General features: G+C 40.3%; 1 protein-coding gene and 1 long non-coding RNA gene across 2 annotated transcripts; one reads left to right on the plus strand and one right to left on the minus strand.

Moving 5' to 3' along the window:
* Positions 1 to 2052: 2052 nt before the first annotated feature.
* Positions 2053 to 2762, minus strand: LOC6528953 (dynein axonemal light chain 1). Its single transcript, XM_002089949.4, has one exon. It carries the CDS (start codon positions 2657 to 2659, stop codon positions 2111 to 2113), a length of 549 nt encoding a protein of 182 aa, XP_002089985.1. The 5' UTR covers positions 2660 to 2762; the 3' UTR covers positions 2053 to 2110.
* A 9307-nt stretch (positions 2763 to 12069) lies between these two features.
* Positions 12070 to 12637, plus strand: LOC120320693. The gene is made up of 2 exons (XR_005560216.1): positions 12070 to 12395; positions 12455 to 12637. It is a non-coding gene; the product is annotated as an uncharacterized LOC120320693 (long non-coding RNA).
* Positions 12638 to 20256: the final 7619 nt, after the last annotated feature.

Here is a 20256-nt window from a genome sequence, read left to right on the forward strand (position 1 = left end):
CCAAGTGGCTTTTTCGACCGTTTTGCGTTTAACTGTCGTTTTAGCCACTCTTACGTTTTGCCGCCGCAACTGGCCAACAAGGGCGAACCAACATATTTAGAATATATGGCAACACTTTGGCAACACCGACACAACCCTTGACCACAGCAAGTGCAAAAATGTGAAAAATAAAACCCGGCCCGCAGAGCACAAACACAGACGATTGCGCAACCACAGCGTAAAAACCACTCCAAGTTTTGCCCACCCATACCGACTGCCTCTCCCAAGCCCGTCCTGACCAACATACATATACTGGCGGGATTATTCTGGGAAGAGAACGTTGTAGTTCGGTTCGGTGTTGTCATTGCCAGAGTTGCCAACGACTAGAAAACAGCATGGGCCAGAGCTGGCCACACAAACTTGTAACGTAAATTTAGTATAAGCCCTCGCAAACACACAGCCCCGAACTGTTTCGGCATTTGGCATTAAGATGGGTGTCACAGTATTTTTCAATCGCAGGAGGGGAAGCTATTTTTCAGGTATCTTTTCAAAGCATATGTTCAGTTAAATACAAGGCCAGACACGTACTAGCCATACACTTCAGCTAGTAAAGGCTAATACAGCGAAACGAACTCCCACCCTAACATTATCTAGTAATAAAATATGGAATAAAGCTTAAAAGTGCTAAGAAGAACTTAAGGATTTCATGCTCAGATATTAATTTTCACATATAAATGAATTTAAAAGCAAACAATACAAATATGTATATAATAAAATGTGCAAACATAATGACAAAAAAGTCAACGAAATGCTTTTCTTCACTAGTTTCAAATTGGACAATGAAATTTTACTTTACACTTTAAAGGAGGCTTATACTTCGATTTCTGTCGCCTAATCCAAGCGGCAAGTATTGCTGCCAGAAAATATTTTTGTGTTCAACCGATTGTACAATTGTCTCGTTTTCTGTTTGTCTGCCAAAATGTCGAACTATGGACGGCCTTGATGTTTACATTAATATTATTGTTTATCAAATACAAACAGCAGCAGCCAGAACAGCCATAATAGAGAAGTTGTTAAATTGAAAAGACATAAAAGTATCATTAAACTTTCGTGTCTGGCAATTGGTTTGGTTTGCATTAGTTTGCTTGGGGTTCGGCAGGGATTTGGCTGCCGTTTTTATGATTTTATTCAACATTTTTATCTGGTGTCCCGGTTTGGCAGACAGAAATTCGCATTCTCGTATATTTGGTTTAGTTGTCTGTTTGCCAAAAATCTATGACTGGCCGCCATCCCCATCCATTCACTATTGTTGATTATTTATGCACGGAAAACAAATACCATGTGCCGACAGAAAGCACATCCAGTCGAAATTATAGGTCCCTTCAGGCTTCAATTGACTTTGCTATTTATTGATTTTCCTGTCGGCTTATGGTTTAATAGAAAAAATTAATTGGTGCTTCTTGATGAATTACTTACTGTTGATATATATAATCCAGCGACTTACATTAAATTCCTGCTGAGGCATTTATGGTACTTTTGGAGATTTACATATCTTAAATATGCAAGCAATGTAGTACAACAAAACAGGAGTTCAAGCTTCTTCTCAGAAGAATCTTCTGATCAGATAATGAAAAATAAAATGATTCGGCTGAAGTAACTTTTAATTTTAATAATTAATAAATAATTTAATTTATTTATTAATTGAAATTATTTAAATTGGATATTTATATTGGAATGCATCTATAGTATACTAAATGCGCCTTAAGTAATACTCCAGTTGGGTGCAGAGTATCTACAGTTTCACACAGAGCCACTTTTTTAAATGGACCTGTGTTAGAAGTCGGAGGCGACATGAGACAGGCAAAACAATGGAGCTCATCAGCAGCATGGGAACGCATTGTACATTGAAAGAACACTTCTGTGCTGTGCCGAAGCACAAAAATAAGACAATTCAATGGAACATGTTTTCTGCTTAAATGCCTATCACATACGTTCAGCTGCTGAAGTAATTCTGGATGCTAGCCATGTATTGTTGTCTGTGATTTAGTCGAACACTAAGGTCAAAGGCTCGAGTCGACTTTCGACTTTCCTTTATTTCAAACACAACACAACCGTAAAAGCTGGTTTTCCCCTAACGAATGACAGGCTCCCCATCGAGTTTCTTCATGTTGGGCAAACGACGGACTGCCTCGGCAGTGAAGGCTGACGGGTCCATGTTCTCGTTCAAAGGATTTCCCACAAATGTGATCTCGCCGAGGTTTGGTGGTACACCCATGCGCATGAACTCCGCCCAGTCCTTGATCATATTGAAGGATATGTAAAACACCCGCAGGGCCTTCATCGATTCCAGGGGCTTTATCTTCTCAATGTTGTTGTAGCTGACCCACAATTCCTCCAGAGTATCGGCCAGTGGTTCTATGCCGTTGAGCGTCTTAAGATTATTACGTGCCAGGCTCAGGACCTTCAGGTTCTTCATTCCCGAAATTCCAGTAATCTTCTCAATCATATTTGAGGACAAGCTGAGCTTTTGGCACTCGGTTAGAGTGTTGAGAATTGGATCCATTTTTTCGATCGGCGGATACTGGAACTGAAGTCCAATCTCCTTGGCAGTGATGGCTGGTTGTTTATTGCGATCCTCCCACTTGGCCAATGCGTCCTTTAAGTTTGTCGGCTTCGACATGACAAATATGAATTTGTATTTAAAAGGTTATTTTTAAGTGAGAAATGAATTTCTTTCTTAGTATCAGCAACCCCAATATAATTTACTTTCTATCTCTACGCCTTCTTATACCTGTTTGGATTTTGTCTGTATTATGTATTAAATATATAAAATACAGTATATTTAAAAGTCTTTTTTATAGAAAATTCCATGATATGAATCCTGAATTACCTTTAAGGTCGTGTGGCTGATTAGAGCCCACGGGTAATTTATTTATTGACTCATGTGCCCGCCGTTCCCCAATCGCTGTACTCGTATGTTGACTTGTCTGGCGCACAATGATTACTTCATTGGCCGGGTTCTTTGTCCTGGTCGAAATTGGAGACTGACTTGCGGGATGAGGGGCTGCCTTTGTCATATGCTACCCTTCGTGTTCTTTGCCGCCTTTGCGTCATGTTGGCAATTGTGGAGGGAGAATCGAGCTGCTTTGGGTGAGAGGACTCCTCGGCACTTTATTACACACATTTGAGGTGATAATACAGTTCACATTTCGCCCCAAGGGGCCATCCTTTTGTTTTGCTTTTTTATCGAGCCCTCCTCTTTTATTTGTAGTTCACTTTCAATTGTACACAGCATTTTGATTAAATATTTGCTACAGCTGTTATCTCGGGCACAGCAAGCTATTTTTCGGCAATAAATTATTGAATTTATTTGTCCAAATAGCGCCAACGAGAAAATGTTTAAATTGGGCCACGCGTTTTTTTTTTTGCTATTTTTCTTGATAATCGTCCAGAAATTGGTAAAAACATATTTGATTCTTTTCCGCTATTTTCGGTTTTATTTTTTGTAATTCAAATAAAATTTGTGCTCCCATAAATTGCATGTTCAATGCGGCAAAACGGAATCCAAAAAAAACATATAGGCCACTGGAAGTGGTGGGCTGGGATGGAAAATCACTCGAAATTGCATGCAAAGTCTAATTTATGAATTTTCCTAAGGCATACCAGCGATGAAAGGTACTCGAATGAGTAGGTTATATATATATAACTATATTTGGCAAGTGGAACATGTCAGAGGAAAGCCAAAAGAATGGCTAGAAAAGTTGGCCAGCGAAGCGGCTGTTTTCATGGAAGTATTTGCGATAAAGTTGCCGAATAACGTGTTTCCAATATGAAGTCCCTTAAAAACTGCCAAGCTGTCATTTCCCCGAGATTTTCAAAACCGGGACTGCAATGACCACGAGCAAAGCAAATATATTAAACTTTTTAAAGAGGTATGACAAGTACTACTCCGAAATCCTGTAATGAAGGTAATCCTGGTAATACGATTACATTTATAAAAAGTGTTTACACATTGATATCTATTACAATTAAAGTGTCTATAAGATATGTAAAAGGAAACGTAATTTCAGTTTATTTCTAATTTATGTAGTTACCTCGCCATGGCTAAGACAAGCTTAAAGTAGCTGAAGCGTTCCTAAAATGCATTTGACCAATTAAGTTTCGGGCAAAAAGTGGCAGTAGTTTGGTAAACCCCGGCGGCCATATGGACACACAAATATGAGCGGTTGTGGGTGGGCTGGGAGTCCGGGTAGCCCCAGCAGCCACAACATGTCCTGTCACCCAGAGCCGAGCTGAACGTGGACATGCGGTAAATGTTGCAGTTGTTGACAATCGTGTTTGTACTGTTTAGTTTCAGTTAACAAGACGCGCTGCAGAGAGAGGGGGGTTGTGCCGGGAACCAGCCAAATGGCCAGCCAACTGTCACGCACTTTACTTAATTTTTTTCCAGTCAGCCATTTGCGGAATAAATTGTCTTTGAGATAGTAAAAGAATGGTGGCAAAGGATGCGAACTAATTTGCTGCCTAAACCAGCCATAATAAAAATGCTTTGCAGTTTAAGCCTCCGACAGAAAGTCAAGTTTAAGAAACATAGAAAGCATTACTCATTACAGAACAAAGCCTTTAACGGTTTTTAATCAGCTAACCTTGATATCCATTTTCTTAGTCCGCGCCCAATATCCTAAAAATATATCTAAATTTATATATTTATATTTTTGCCAAGTAATGCCATAAGTGACAAGACTCTGTCAAGGACTCAGTCAAGTTTGCGCTTGTAGCTCAGTGTTTTTCTTGTCATAAAACTTGTGCATAAGAAAATATTTTTCCGCATAAAACACCTGGCCATACTGAGAAAGGAGGAGAGTGCCATAGAAGCGTTTGCATATTGAAAACTTTGCCATTGGACAAACAACACGGTGGAAAATTGTCTGATAAAAGAGATAGGTTGTTGGAAGTTGAGTATCCTTTCCTTTCGTTTCGTTACAGTTCTTTCAGGTTAACTAGCAAACTTCTTTAACCGATTGAATTGTATTGAATAATTAAATATTACTTTGCCTTTCATTTCAGTTAATACTTTTTTTTTAGTTCTAGCTTGTAAGTATATAAATATTTCAACTTAGGTGGAGAACTCGCATTCCTGAAGAATCAAAGTAACTACTTATTTCTCCGCTTTAAAATGAAATGATGGGTAAAATATAAAGCACTTCGACTCGCATTCAAAAGCCTAATATATGCAGAGACAATGGACCAATATTTCCCAACGTAATTATCAATTTCAAGTGCACTCATCGAGGCCTTTGTTTGCTGCAATCATAAACGTCAGAGGCTCCCCAACAGACACCAAACACGATTGTCTTCGCCAAAACGCTAGTCGCCCGTCCTATGAAACCTGATGACTCAACTGGAAGGAGTGTTTGTCTATTTGCGCTTACGCAACTCAAAACTCAATTGAATGTGTGCGGCAGTGGGCGGGGCCCTGTCTAGTTGGGTAATATATATGAGATTTCGGATCCTACCGATTTGGGAATTTGTGAGGCTCTGCATCGATTTCACCGAATAAGAAGACCTGCAGCACCCTCCCTTCAATTAGAGGGTTTGTTTGCTCCTGCCGTACGAAATTCTCCATCAATGCCCGGGCCGTCTTGGATATCCCAATAGCGTCAGGGATGAGTAGAGACAGACACGATCTCTTGCTTTAGTCCGGATTAATGTTCATAATCAATATGGTTGAAATGCTAAATTGAATATTATCTGACAGGGCTTAGAAAATTAGTTGGTCCTGCTCGTTGTTATACATAATTTGTGTATTTACCTGAAAGATATTAACTGTGCAAGGAGTTTCATGCAGGTGTATCTTTAGATGTTGGAAAACTAAAAATCGAATCCAAATATTGTATAATTTGGTAATCTATGATTGTTGCAAAATTTATTTTGGATACAGCCTAAGAAATTGCATCTGCAAGAAGTGACCCCAATTTAACTTGGTTTTCCTAATTTGATTACGAGAAGGAAACCGGAAATTAATGCAGCAGTACCCGTCGTCTTATGGCCAACCGAGCGGCCTGCAGGACATGACTTGTGCGATGTGTGGAAAATGCAGCAGTACAAACATTTTATAATTTGCTGCAGCACGACGCATCGCATAAGTCAGCAAAAGTCCTGGGACACGGATCAGGCGCACTCTCTAGCCGAATCCTGAGTCCACATCCACATGACAGGGAGCAAAAACAGGGACAGCCGCAACGCAGTCATTCTGCATGCGAACATTGCTCCGACTCCTTACCGCAAATGATTTTGCAGCTGACAGTTGTCCGTTGCCATTTGGGGAATTTAGTGTTAATTATGGTCGTAATAAGTTATATAACATAGGGCAGTAGCCACACACACTCAGCACGGAGAAGCCATAACTTGACAGTCAGTCAGTCAGCCAGTCTCCTTCTCCGCCATTAAATAGAATCCGCACACCACAATAAATTGTATTAAATGTTCTGTGTTTAGGTAATTTAACCGACCGTAAAGCGTTTATCCATCAGCACAACTGAGCTCAAAATGGCCACACCTAACAGGCTGATTTCAGAGCCTAGTTTGCATTGAGTCCAAAAAGAGGGCTGAAACGGTTTGGAATTCCAAAATGGGTTATATGGGCCCACACTCCCAATTTTCCACTTCAAACCACTATCTTAAGCCACAAAATTTGCTTTTATAAATGTAGACCTGAAGATCTTATAATCCTTTTTTTCCGATATAAGCTAATTTAAAAAATTAAACCATAACTAGGTCACTATTAGTATGCAAGATATAAAGTGTTTATTTACTTGAACAAATTTAATATAATAGAAAAAGTCACGCTTTTTGAGGTGCATTTATAAAAGCAAATATAGAGCGAAATTAACGTACAATCAATAATCCTGAGCCCGTTGACACTTACGATGGGTACAAAAATATTTTCTAACTACAATTTAATTTCGCCGTTTCATGGCTGCTGAATATAAAATTTGTTCCTCTTTGACCCTGGCACTATGCCACCGCAATTACATGCAACTGTCTTCCACTTAGCTGTTTAAATTTACATGTTTAATTCACGCCCATCTCCTCCATCGTCATCATCATCGGCAACGTCATCAGAGACCTCTTCAGAAGTTGAGAACACTTAAGACCTTTACGCAAATCGCTTGATAATTACTTAAAATAATCTGCAGACAAGTAACCACAGGCGAATGCAATCCGGCCCAGGACCACGCCCACCCAGAAACGATGGTCTAAGAAGTCGTGCAAACAGAACAGATCAAGGGAAGTACAAACTGGGAGGTATCTAATGGCAGTAGGGCCCTATAAATGAGGAGTGTAAATGATTCCCCTTAAAAAGGCAAAAGGCAAATCCCTTTTCAATTTCCCTGGCACGTCTCAGCATCCAACAAAAAAGCACAAAAGAAAAGAGACGGCCCCGCCATCCCTCTTTTTATGTGTGGAAACTCGAAAAACAATTAAGCGACAAGTGTCTCAATTTCAACGTCACTTACAAACATTTTATGCACCGCTCTTTGTCTGTGGGTGTTCTGATGTTCCTGTGTTCCTGCATGTGTTGGTGTGCAGGACATAAAATGCAAAAAGTTTTTACCCATTGAAAGTTACGTGTCGAGGGGAAGGATCACAGAGACAACCAGGACCAACTAACAGAGTGTACCAAAAAAGTTAGGGAAAAACTTAATTATTTGTGCCTCTGAAGTCCTTGATGGAGATCTGTGGCTGTGTGTGTAAGTGAGTGATTGTGAGAATATGCGCATAAAAGTATGCAACGCATTTTAATCGAAAATGTCTGCAGAAAATGTGCTCACCATTCCAAGGCTTCAAATAGAGATTTTATTTAATGGTGGTCTGGTTCAAAAAGAGGGAGAACGAAATTCTGCACTAGTTAAAAGCCGAGAATCGATTTGCAAAAAAATTAAATCATTATCAAAACTGAATGAACTGAGCTCATTATAAGGTTTCCATAATAATAATATTTAATTACATTTTATTAAATTTATTTAAATTAGATTATTTTATATTAAAACGTCCCAGCGCCCATGGTCAATAAGGTATATTTTTTATTAATATTAACCAATTTAATCCCTATAAACTTTGCCCTAAGGGCTTTTCTCGTCAAGTTAATAACGCTTACAGAATCATTTCGTTAACGGTCGCTTTTCCATCAATACTCAATATTTTGGGGATTAAGTTCTATTCTACCCCAAATATAAATATAATTCAGTTACAAAATAGATTCCCTTCATGGAAATATTCGTAAGCCCTCCAGCTACACCTAACGAAATTCTATGTGCGCGTTTCGCTAAGACAAATCCCTAGGGATTATGTGAATTCGACCCTTAAACTCCGGCAACAGCAATAAAGTGACCTGGAAGTGTGGTAGGCAGGCTGGTCCGCCTGGCCTGAGATTTCGGGTAACACGAGAAGGCCGCTGATGGACACACCGGGCGCCTCGACCGGAACACTCCGGCACTGGGGCCCTGGGAAAACCAGGTGTGCGGTTCAGCAGGGCGACTCAGGTGGGCAAAACAGGTGCACTGATGGCTGTGCACTCACAGAAACACAGAAGCACATACACACATGGGCATTCCTGCCAATCGCTTTCCATTTCGTGTTAAATTACACATTGAATCGGATTGCGGCGGCCATAACTTTGTGGCCAAAAAGGGGAGGGACGAAAGGAACTGCGGTCGTTCGGGGCCCTCAAATAGGTTTTTGCGGTTTTTTAATCAAGTTATTTGCCCGGCGCTGGAGAACCGGAGATTTACTGCGCTACGTAAGAGTAGGCCGAGTCATTGGTCCGGCCAAGTCGCATAAAATAAATATATTCCGATGGCAATTTATTAAATGTTTGCGCAAATAAATCACAAATGCTTTTCCCAATCAAACTTTTTCTGTGCCCACACAAATGTCTGGCCAACAAATCTTTTTGTGTGCCCTTTGTTCGTCGGTCATCAAATTTATTGCGTTAATTCGCATGTAAACCATTTCTGCGCACATTTTCAAGGCATTTATCAAGCGTTTTATTATTGACAGTGCTTGGCCATATTTTCATAAATACGAGTATCTTGTATTGGGCTGCCTCTTCATTGGTATAAGTTTTCGCCTTAAATGAATACATTTGTGAATTATATTTATAGTCATTCTGGGTCAGCAATAAATTTGAACTCGAGTTGAGTTGAGGTTAATAAGTAAGAAATGTTGGGCGTTTGGCGTTGAGTTTTGATTTCCATTTTCCTGTGGAGCGCAAAGGTCAAAAGTTTGAAAGTCAATTAATTGACTCGTTTCGACATAAGTTCAATGTAATTCGATATGGTGCAGATAAAATATTAATGTGTTCTCAACTTTGTTAGTGTGGATATACTAAAAGTTTATGTTGTAGCTTATTTATGTTATACTTCTATTATAAATACTACAAGTTGTCTCAAACAAACAACGCCTACTTGTGCCCATACCCATATCCAACATACATTAGTACCCACTTCTCTTTCCCGCAAAAACTCAATAAATTCTTTTTGGTTTCGAGAACGGTACAAAACGGGCGTTGTTACAAAAATTTCTGAACAAATTGAAAATTCCAAAATTTGCTGAAGCATGCGAGCAGAAAATGATAGAATCTACGATGAAATGCACAAAAAGGAGGGCTCTAGGAAGAAGTAGGAGGATGCATACGCATCCTGCACCCCAAATGAATGCATATATGTATCCTTAACTCCTTCTGACATCAACACTACAAAGGTTAGGGGGACGCGGGAGTGTGTGGATTCGGTGCCTGGGTGGTTGGGTGGTGACACATTTGGCGTGGCAATGGCATCAAAGTCAAATGGTACACTTGCTCCCAGCGGATGGAGGGCTGAACAAAAGTCAGCTGGGAAAATATTTTGTCATGTCATCAGCGGCATCAGCAACTGGAAACTGAAAACTGGCAACTGTTGCAATGGCCACCATGGCACCACCACTGCCGCCACCAGCAGTTGCACCACCAACAACTGCACCACAGCCACACCACCACCACCACCATCGTGCAGACTTCGTCTTCCTCGACTCGCTCCAATGCTTTTCTCTGTCGCCGCCAAATGTGGTTACAATAATTTATGCACTTGTAATGACAGACAACAAAGCGTTCAAGAAGCCAGGAGTCGTCATCCGAGAAGGACCAAAAAAAATTGCGTGAAAATAAATACCTTCTGTGCCTCGCCGACGCCTTAAATACACTTCTCATTCAATTGCCAGCTCTGCTACCTTTTATTTTAAACGTAACCTAAACAAGTTCTTTCTTATTTTACACACAGTAGTTACGCAACGCGTCTTAAGCACTCTAATTTAAAATAATATAATCATTTTTTCACTGCTTTAATATATAAATGAAATAACTTATTCTGATTAAATAGTTCTTTAACTTCTTGTGAAATTAGCTCGAACTTCATGTATCGAACATGTATCGATCGAACCCCAGCTCTGTTCAATAGAAACCCACGAAAGCGTAAAAGAGGATTCTGTCGCGAAAACGAAGGACCCAACTCACAGCTCCGTCCTCAGTCAGTTGCGGCGACTGACGCGCAATAAAATGCGTGTCATGGGAGTGTCGTCACTCTGAATCGCCTCACCGCCCCTTCGCCCCTCCGCTATCCGTCCAGTGCCACGCCCCCTACCAATGGACACGTTGATGGGCTGCCTTTTGGCGAGTGTGCGCCGACTGTTCCGGGAGTCAGTCCTATAGCTCAACGGCTTCGGCTGCACTTCAAAATTAATTTAAAATTTATAGTTGGCGCTGTTGCGTTAAACGATGTTGCGGATAAACGGGGAAAGGACGAAAAGGTGGTGCTTGCAGGATGCATCTATCATGGCGTTGAGTGATTTGCGAGTGTCAAAGGAGTCAGGACGAAGTGGGACCCCGTCCATCACCGCACATTCGATTTATGTTAATGTCGGCCGGCTATAAGTGATGAGCCCAAAAGCCCTAACCATGTAAGGAAAACTAGAAAATTCTAGAATTGGGTATTTTTTTGTATTTTTTATAAATATTAGAGAAATCAAAAAGGTTATAAAGTAATGTTTTCATTTAACTATTAAAAATTAAATAAGATTACGTACTTGCAACGGATAGCATCCATTCATTTTAATAAGTCTAAGTATATTTTAAAGCCAAGTTATACGAAGTAAAATACATTTTAAAGTAATTTAGTCTAAGAATTAAGTGATTAGAGTCCTAGTGCTTCTCCTAGTGCCTTCCTCTGATCGACTGATCTTTTCAACAGCCTTGCTTAATCCCCAGACCACCCAAAGCTTTTTCCACTTCATCTGCTTCTCGTGTGAGCTCGTCTGCAGCTCGTTTGTCAACACTGTAAGTGGGGTAATTTTCAATGTAAACGCATCGCCTGGAGCAGCTGCTTCTCCTTTCCTTGAAAGTTGCGATGTTTTCGGGGGCGTGAAGACTTTGGGTTGGGCGTAGGCCTTGGGGGCGTGGCCCTTCATTTGCATTGCACGGGTGTTGCGCCTTAGTGTTCCGTCGTCGCGTATGCCAATTGCATTTTAAATGCACCCTACCACGCCCCTTGGCGACCCCTTTTCTCGTAAGCAGTCACTGCTCGAAGTAGCTGTTCTTGTATAACTGAGCAACGTTTTTACAGTGCCAGCAAACATATTTCTGCCCCAAAACTCAACCAACCAACCCGCTCAATGCTAATATGCAAAACTCACTTTATGTTTTTTCTGTCTTTTTCTACGTTCTCTTTTTTTCTGTTTCAGCTTGTGTGTGTGTGTATTTACATATGCCCACTAGTCTTACAAAATCGGGGCATATTGTTAATTCTAGTTAAAGTAATAATTAATTGCATTTATACATTTCGACTTAAATAGTAATTTATTAATTATTTTAGTCCCATTTTAAACAACAATATTTACGTCAATTAAATGATTCAAAATTGCATTTAGATCTAAATAAACTTTTCGAAATTAGAAAAAAAGGAAATGAAGAAAAATGTAATTATATAGCAGTTTGAAACTTCCCAAAACTCTAACAGAGACGCCTAGAAAATAACATCTTATAGAATTAAATAAAATATTTATTACCAATAGATGATAGGGTAAATTAAAGCTGAAAGAGGCAGATATTGTCCTTATGGCAGTTTTTGTGCCTTCAAACTTCAAACTAAGCATAAAGTGTTTCCTAATGGGTTTTGAGTGTTTTCGACGACTACAACTATGCCAATAGCAACAAGGAGAACATCCGATGGGCGAGGGGAGGGAAAAGGACGCGGAGTGGAAGCAGGATCAACACTGCATTGCATGGCATGCATTTTTTGCTAGCTGCTTTCCAAAAGTTGGTCATTAGCGTTGTTTTCCAGCACTGTTGTTGCTGCTGTTGCTGCGGGGCAGAAAGCGGAAAAGTAAATAACAATTAAAACAATTTTTGTGTGCAATGCAAAAATCTCCTAATGACTTCCAGCTCCCTGAGGTCAAGGATAAGCGCTGAGCTAGCTTTTGTTGCCAGAAGTTGTTGCATATTTTCGAATATTTATCGAAAAGTGATTTTCCTTTTCCCCAAGAGAATAATGAAGGAAGTCTATGGCATGTTCCTGGACGTAATATTTCCAGAGTTGAATAAAATCTAATTAGCAAGCAGTTTGTATTTTCGCAAAAGATTATTTCTAATAGACGAGTTTCGATCACAGTAATATCTCGAATTTGACTGCTCTGATGAGCTGTTGAATAATAAATTATTAAATAAATAAAATTCTATGCTGCATAACATCACCTCCAATCGCATAACCCTCGTCGCTTCTTAGCTAGCCCAAAAATACACATTAAATTTTACCTTTTGCCAGCGATACGCATATAAATCTATTATAATCACTTTGACGCCGCAACAAATTATCATTGAGTGTGTCCTCCAACCCGTAAGAAAGTCGGTATAAATCTCGAGGGAGATGCCAAGCCATTGCACTATGGGAAATTTGACCACTTTTTCTGGCCTAAATTAATAACTCCAGAACGGGGAGAGATATTCAATTGGTGTTTTTTGTATGGGGTTACACTAGTCCATATCTTTTATGGTACCAAAAATTGTGGGCGTGGCACCGCCCTTTCTATTATTTGTAATTTATAACTCCAGAACGAATAAAGATATTTCATTTTTTTTTTTGCAATAATTTGCACTAGACCATATTTAAACGTACTCCAAAAACTGGGGGCGTGGCACAGTCCCTTATATTTATATTATTAATTTTCGTAGAGGCTTTCTTTCTTTTTGTATGCTTTTTCTAATCTCAGCAAAAACAACTGATTTCGTGATAGAGTTTATATACTTAATTATTTTACAGAAGTTAACAACAATAGTACTAATAAAAATAACGAAACAATTCAGCAACCGCCTTGTTTAACTCCCGTTTAGCATGAGATTACTCTGAATTTGGAAAAGTAGGGTTAAGTCTAAAATCTATAAATTCTCCCAGAATCGGTAAAAGTGGTTTTTAAAATTACAATAATCTGAACAAGAATTAAATAAGCTACAATATGAGGTATATTTTATTGATGCAATCTGCTGCAATCACTTTAAATCTCTATTCAAAGTTAGGCATTATAAAAAAAAATACTTTTGTAAAGCAACTAAGATTTTTACCAAATTACTGGGACAACACTAGTTTTTTTTTCTATTGAATGTTGCAAACGCCTAATAGAAGGCCCACTGATTAAAATACTTTTTACAGAATAAAAATTAACGCTTTGGTTCCAAAGATATTAGAACTTTTGTAACGAAAGAAAAACTTAATGTTGCAGATTGTTGTCTTGTGTACGCGCAACAGCTGTTTTAAACAGCTGATTTCTTTGTTGTGGCGCCATCTATTAAAATTTCTGGTATGCACCAGAGAACTGCAAGAGTGGCATTTTTTGCCACCCTGATCACACTCAACAATTTTGAGTGCGGGTGCCACTCACACCGGTTTTCGCGGGTACATACAAACACCCGGTCAAAATATTCGGGTGTCTGCAAACACCCTGGTGCCTGCGCACCCGAATCAATGCGGCACCCTACGTCGCGGGTACCGATCACACTCGCCACTCATAACGAAGGGTAGAGAAGGCAAACATGCAGAAAAAGGCAAGTGCCTTTTTCTCGGAAACACCCGGGTGTCTTGGTAAACACCCGGGTGTTTTGGTGAACACCCGGGTGTCTGGTAGACATTTGAGTGCCTGTGGTAGGTAATATACGAAAAAGAAAAGTACATTAAGTACTGAAAAACGAAATATATTATGCCGAAAATCTGTAGAATTATGCATTCTATTTACAGAAATTTAACCAACACAAAATAGACATTTCGTTTTTATATCTTATATTATTTGCTTTGTTAAAATTTTTAATATTTAATTACCATATTTAACTTTGTATGTATAATTTTTCTTTTTAAAATGATAAAAAAAACAATAGAATTGTGTTAATTAAGTATAAATACTATTTAATAATATACATAATATATTATTTAATAATACATAAGTTTGTTTTTTGTTAAGACATTAGATACATCAAAACGCAAAAACACGTGCACGACCTTTTTCTCGGGTGTTTCCATTCACCCTAAATTTTTTGGACCGTGTCTCGCTTCCACCCATACAATTTTTATGCATACAGAAAAGTACCTGCGGCCGTTCCTTGCTTGCGCGTCACCCACCCTAAACTTCTTTGCACAGCAGACACCCGGGTGTTTTTTGTGCAAGTACAAAAAACACCCTGGTGGCAAAACACCCGGGTGTTTGTCATTGCTAAATTTAGGGTGTCTCCAAACACCCGGGTGCGGAGACTCCCGCTGTTTAGCGGGTACACTTAGGGTGCCGGTGGCTTGCTGCAGTTCTCTGGTATGCACCACTAAAGATTGGTCAATTATGAATGCGTACACTAAATATTATTGTAATATTCCGACTTTCAGAAAATGGGTTTTGGCCAGAAAAAGGGGTCAAATTTCCCATAGTGCATTGCTCCAAAAAAGAGAAAATGTCAAGCCAAGCAAAATAGCTAAGGGATATGGTAAATCAAGCAACATAAATCATTTAAATGATTACAGCTTAACTTTTGACGCTTTTGAGCGAAATTAAATGAAGGATCAGTCGGGATGGCACAGAATGAATTGGGGTTTGGGTCCCAGCCAAGCCATCATAAAAATTATTTATTTGCTTTGAAGAACCAGAAATAGGAGCGCCAGCAGAAATGTAACCCAAATCTATGTAAGTGAATCAAGAGAAATCACTTAAGTATATTTTTATGCTGGACATGCCGTCCGGAATTACAAATACAAGGCGGCACGCACGCACGCACAGGAGCAGAGGACCATAACCAGATCCTAGAACAGAAACTGAGGCGCAAACTGGAACAGGACAAAGGCACGACTCTACGGTAAGGCGGTTTGTCCGTCGGACGGTCGGATGGTCGGATGGTCGGCGGTTTTGTGGGGCTGTCATCTGTCCCCGGGGGTTTTGCCTATATGCGATGGGGAATGGGAGTGAGACTGGGAGTTTGAGGAAATGAGGGACCCGAAGAAGAGCCATCAAAAGGACATCAACACGTAGCAAATAAAAGAAATGCCACAAGGATATGCCGGCGCTTCTTCGGATGCTCTTTGGCCAATGCTACATTGCAAAATTATTATGATTTATATGGCCTTTGGGAATGCGCACTAAAACACACTAGCACACTCTCGTTCGGACAGAGAGTGCAGAAGGAAACAGAAATCGGGGACAGACAGCCGACACTGCGAGTGTCGCACAAAGGACTTGGCCAGGATACGTAGTATACTTTCAGGCGAGTCGTCGCATTGGCCGCAAAACTTTTGCCCGCTGCGACAAAATAGAAAACTTTCTTGGCATAATTCTTTCTATTTTGCTTTCGCCTGTCGTCGTGTTGCCGCTCAAGTTCCCGCCAGCGTCGCTTTTGCCATTCTGCGAAATTAGGTTAACACTGACGAATTAAGGACATTAGCGTCATAAAGAAATAAGTAATGAAAAGAGCAGCCAGTTGGGCATTTTGGCCGAGTGCGTAAAGCGTCAGATACAACAAGAAAAAAAACCAAAAAATTGCACAGCATTTATTATACCCGTTACCAGTAACTTATAGTTACAAATGTACTACAGGGCATCTTCCGCAGTCGATTGCTTTCCTACCAAAATGGCAATTGACGCCCCTCCTGCCATCTGCATACGCATATTCTGCAGCTAATAAAATATTTATTTATTAAATTATGCCGCTGCGAAGACGATTCGCTTGTCAATACTTTACCAATTTGTGTTTCCATCAAACCCGCCGCCTGCTACCCAAAAAAACCCCCTTCGTTGCGCCCCTGTCACCACACACACGACTTATAGTGGCCCCCGGCAACTGCTACGCCTCCCAACGCCCATCATCCCACAAGATATTCTGTTGGCCTTCGTAAAGTGCTTTTTAAAATCCCGCCCGGAGCATTTTGTTTGTTTGGATCATTGGCAGCTGTTGGTGGCCAGCTCTTGATTCTGTGGGCGGTTTGAAAATCGAGCAGGCCCGGGGTGCGGCAACCGCACAACTTTAAATTTGTTGGACACCCCTTTCTCATACGGCCTTTGTTTGTCCCGCTCAATAAAGCATCTTTGACGTATGGTTTACGCCGCTCCATAATCACCCTTTCCCTTGCGAGCGGGTATCGCCAACAGAAAAACCCTTCCAATTCCGATAAAAATATAAACGGAAGCTTTAGAGCTCAGCCGCAACCTCAAGTCCAGAGGTGTCCCTTCCAACACACTGAAAACAGTTAAGCTTAACTTTCGACGTGACACCTAGATGTCGGATAAGTCAGGGAACATATTTTTTTTGCTTTTGCAGATATGGTTTAAAAAAGAATAGCAATATTTTAAACATTATAAATAAGGTAGATCTAGAATAAGTCTGGTTTAATTGCTTGTTTTGTGTAGTGCATTTTGTTCTCGCCTCTCTGTAACACCAAATGCCATCCTCTCCTTCTGGCACTCCAACCCAGTAACTGTCTTTTAGACTGTTTATTGATGCTTTTGTTGTAGTTCTCTGTTGCTGCTGTCGCAGACGTTTGCTGACGTCTATTATGCCTTTTTATAGAAATTTTCTTGGGCTCTTGAATAGCAACAACTTTTCGGAAAAACTCAGCAGAGTGAAAACGGGGTGTCGGGGGAGTATTGGTCTTAGTTTACAACATTGTCTTGCGGTTGCTGCAAGCAAAATGGTTTTATGCAAAAATTTACCATTGCTAGTTTTTTGGGTATATTTTTGGGAAAACTGCTTAAAAGTTTCGAGTGGAAAATTTCCGCCATGGCAAACCAGCCCCCTGTAATGGATTATGATCAATCAGGAAATAATGCCAGCTACTCAATTTGTTAAACTCATGGGATGTATTGTTGTATGTTATGTTCTTGTATGCTTAAGAAATAATATTTTGGTGTCTTCATAGAAGGTGTTCAGTACGTACTATAAGAACACATTATGTTTGATATATATAAATGATTGGGTTTCAAAGAGCGGTGTATAATATAACTATTTTACTACTATTAGAATACACGGACTTAATATGAGTGCGGTTTATCTCTGGCTCATATCCGCACCCATGGCACTGGCAAACTCTAATCTCTTTTTTGCCATGTAATGAAGGACGCAATTAGACAAGCTAAGGCCCCAAGCCACCCCAGACTAAAACCGAAATACAACCGAAATTTTCTGCTCCCTACATACCTGACTTCCGCTCCCCAGGATGCAGGACTCGGCTGCCATTTCCCCCGGCCACAAACTGCAGTCGAGGGAGAGACAAACTGTTATTATGGCACACGATAAAAAGTAAATGGCAGAGAAAGAAGAGAAAAGGCAGCGAAACGGGGGGTTAAATAAAAAATCGGAAGCTGAAAGCGGGCGCATAAAAATTGCATTAAAATTGCCACGCGGACATCCGCAATGGACCCGAACTCCATTTCGAGATCGGAATAGCCCAGGTCGTCGTCATCCGCACCACCGAAATGCAGCGGAAATGCAAAAGTAGACGGAAGTGCAAGTTGTGCAAGAAACTCTGCATCGAATTCTGGGTGGCAGCAAAATTAAATGTTTCCGAAAGGGGTGCCGAAATACAAGCCACGAACCGACATCTCGGAATGGAACTTCAAACAATTTTATTGTCATTTGCCGGGCGCCATTTCGACGGTTTATTGCATCCACTTTTGGCATGCTTTCTGGGAAAACTCCACCTTTGACCTCAGTATCATCGCTGTCCCCAGGCAGCCAGCCTTATTTGCCAGTCCATGTCTAACTTGGCACATCATTTAGCGCCAGCAAATCCCCGTACAGCCTGACTTCGTCACTTGTCGCCTCGACACTGCCGCCTTACATCCATTAATCAATCAAGTGGCTTTCTTTTGGCGGCATATTTTCCTGAATTCACACACGCACACTGTGACAATTAGAGCCCAGTTCCGGGACTTTTGCGCTTCTTTCAAGTGTTTTCCGTTAATGAGCGACCACTTTTGGCTTCGGACCAACATTCTGGTTTTCTGTATGATGACTCAGGCAGAGGAGTGGTTTGAAGGGAAGTTTTAAAATACCTTATTAGCTTCCAAACCATTTAGTAGCTTGAAATTACAACAAAGCATCCTATAGACAGCCTTTTAATAATCTAATAACAACATTGAAAACAGCATTAATATTTTAAAAATTTTCAAGTATGAATTAAAGGTAAATCTTTTCAGTAAGAGTATGAAAAGAGCCGAAGCCCTCGCTAAAACCTCAGATTCTGGTGCAAATTTCCTTGCCCAACTTATGGCTTATAAAGTAGTTGCTAAGCCCACCCCTTCGCACTGAGTTTTGCACGCCCCTGACCCGAGTTGGCTCATCAGCTCCCGCTTCATTAGCTGCACACTCCAAAGGCCAATGCCAAGAGGTGAAAAAAGGAAGGCAGTCCTGATACATACATACATACGTATTTATTCGGGAAGAAGCTGCTACTACTTGCAGACAATAACCCAGCGAGAAAAAGAAAAGCTCTGGGAGCCGAGCAGGTCAAAGTTACACAAAAGGAAGAACTTGAACGGAGGCAGTAATAGCAACAAAAACCACAACAAGGAGCGACAGGAACTGCTGCTCCTGCTGGTTTTTCCCACCCACAAAACCCACCTCATCGCAGGCGTCGTTGTTGTTGTTGGCCGTCCTGTTTTCCAGCCTGTGGCTGATTGATCTCGTGGGAAATTTTGCACAGTTGATGCAACCAACGGCAGCGGGGACAAAAGAAAAAAGTAGAAAAGAGGAGCAGAAAAAAAACACAGAATACGGAAAATAAAACGTAAGTTTTCCCCCCTATTTACCACTTCTTTTGTTTCGGTTCTTCCGTTTTGTTTTTCATTTCGTTTATTCATTCGCTGGCGCACACGAAAATTAACTTAATGTCACTTACACTTTAGTGCTTTGGGTTAATTTGGTTAGATTATTGTTAATATCCTTTGGGGTGCTCTCAACCACCCTCTTACTGTCGTTGAAAGTATTTGGAAGACCTGGCCAAGGGCTTTTCGCCCCACTGAGATGTTGGACACATTAAGAGCTTAGGCCGTTCTAAAATTTTCCACATAAAAATGATGCATTGGCCTCGGACGAAAGTTTCTATTGCTTTCGGCAAGAGATTTCACAAACACATAAATATATAAGAAGTTGGCGGGTGCATGGATTGATGAAAACCAAATATATGTTAAAGCGTAGACTCATTATAAACTTTACTTTTCATTAACAGTTGACTTAATATTTTTTATCCAATAAGAGCATAAAAAATATGCAACATGGCATATAAATTTAAATAGTATTCATCGGCTTTTAGGCACGTGTTGGCGCTAAAACTTTCTAAGGGAACAGATTGCCCTCCATATTCATAAGTCAATTGAAATTTATGACACATGCCGTCCCGCTGCGCAAATACTTTGTTTATCTCTGGAAAAATATTTATGTATGTGGGGTCGTGGGACCCACCCCATTTTTTAGACTTGGCGTAATAATTTACAAAGCATTTTACGCTTCGCTTCGCCTGCCATTTGCATTAGCCGCAAAGTCAGTTTACGAATTTCGGAGCGAAGGAATAAATATGTTTGCAATGTAAATGTAAATATACATAAGTAGGACGCCTGATCTCCGATTTGTCCTACTGTTTTTTTTTGCCTTAAATGTGGCTCGGGTGATGATTCGTAAGGTAAAGTACGAGAAGTAAACACAAAAATAAGAAAATGGACACTTAACAA

Source organism: Drosophila yakuba, chromosome 2L (assembly GCF_016746365.2).
Source record: "Drosophila yakuba strain Tai18E2 chromosome 2L, Prin_Dyak_Tai18E2_2.1, whole genome shotgun sequence".
Taxonomy (NCBI): Eukaryota; Metazoa; Arthropoda; class Insecta; order Diptera; family Drosophilidae; genus Drosophila; species Drosophila yakuba.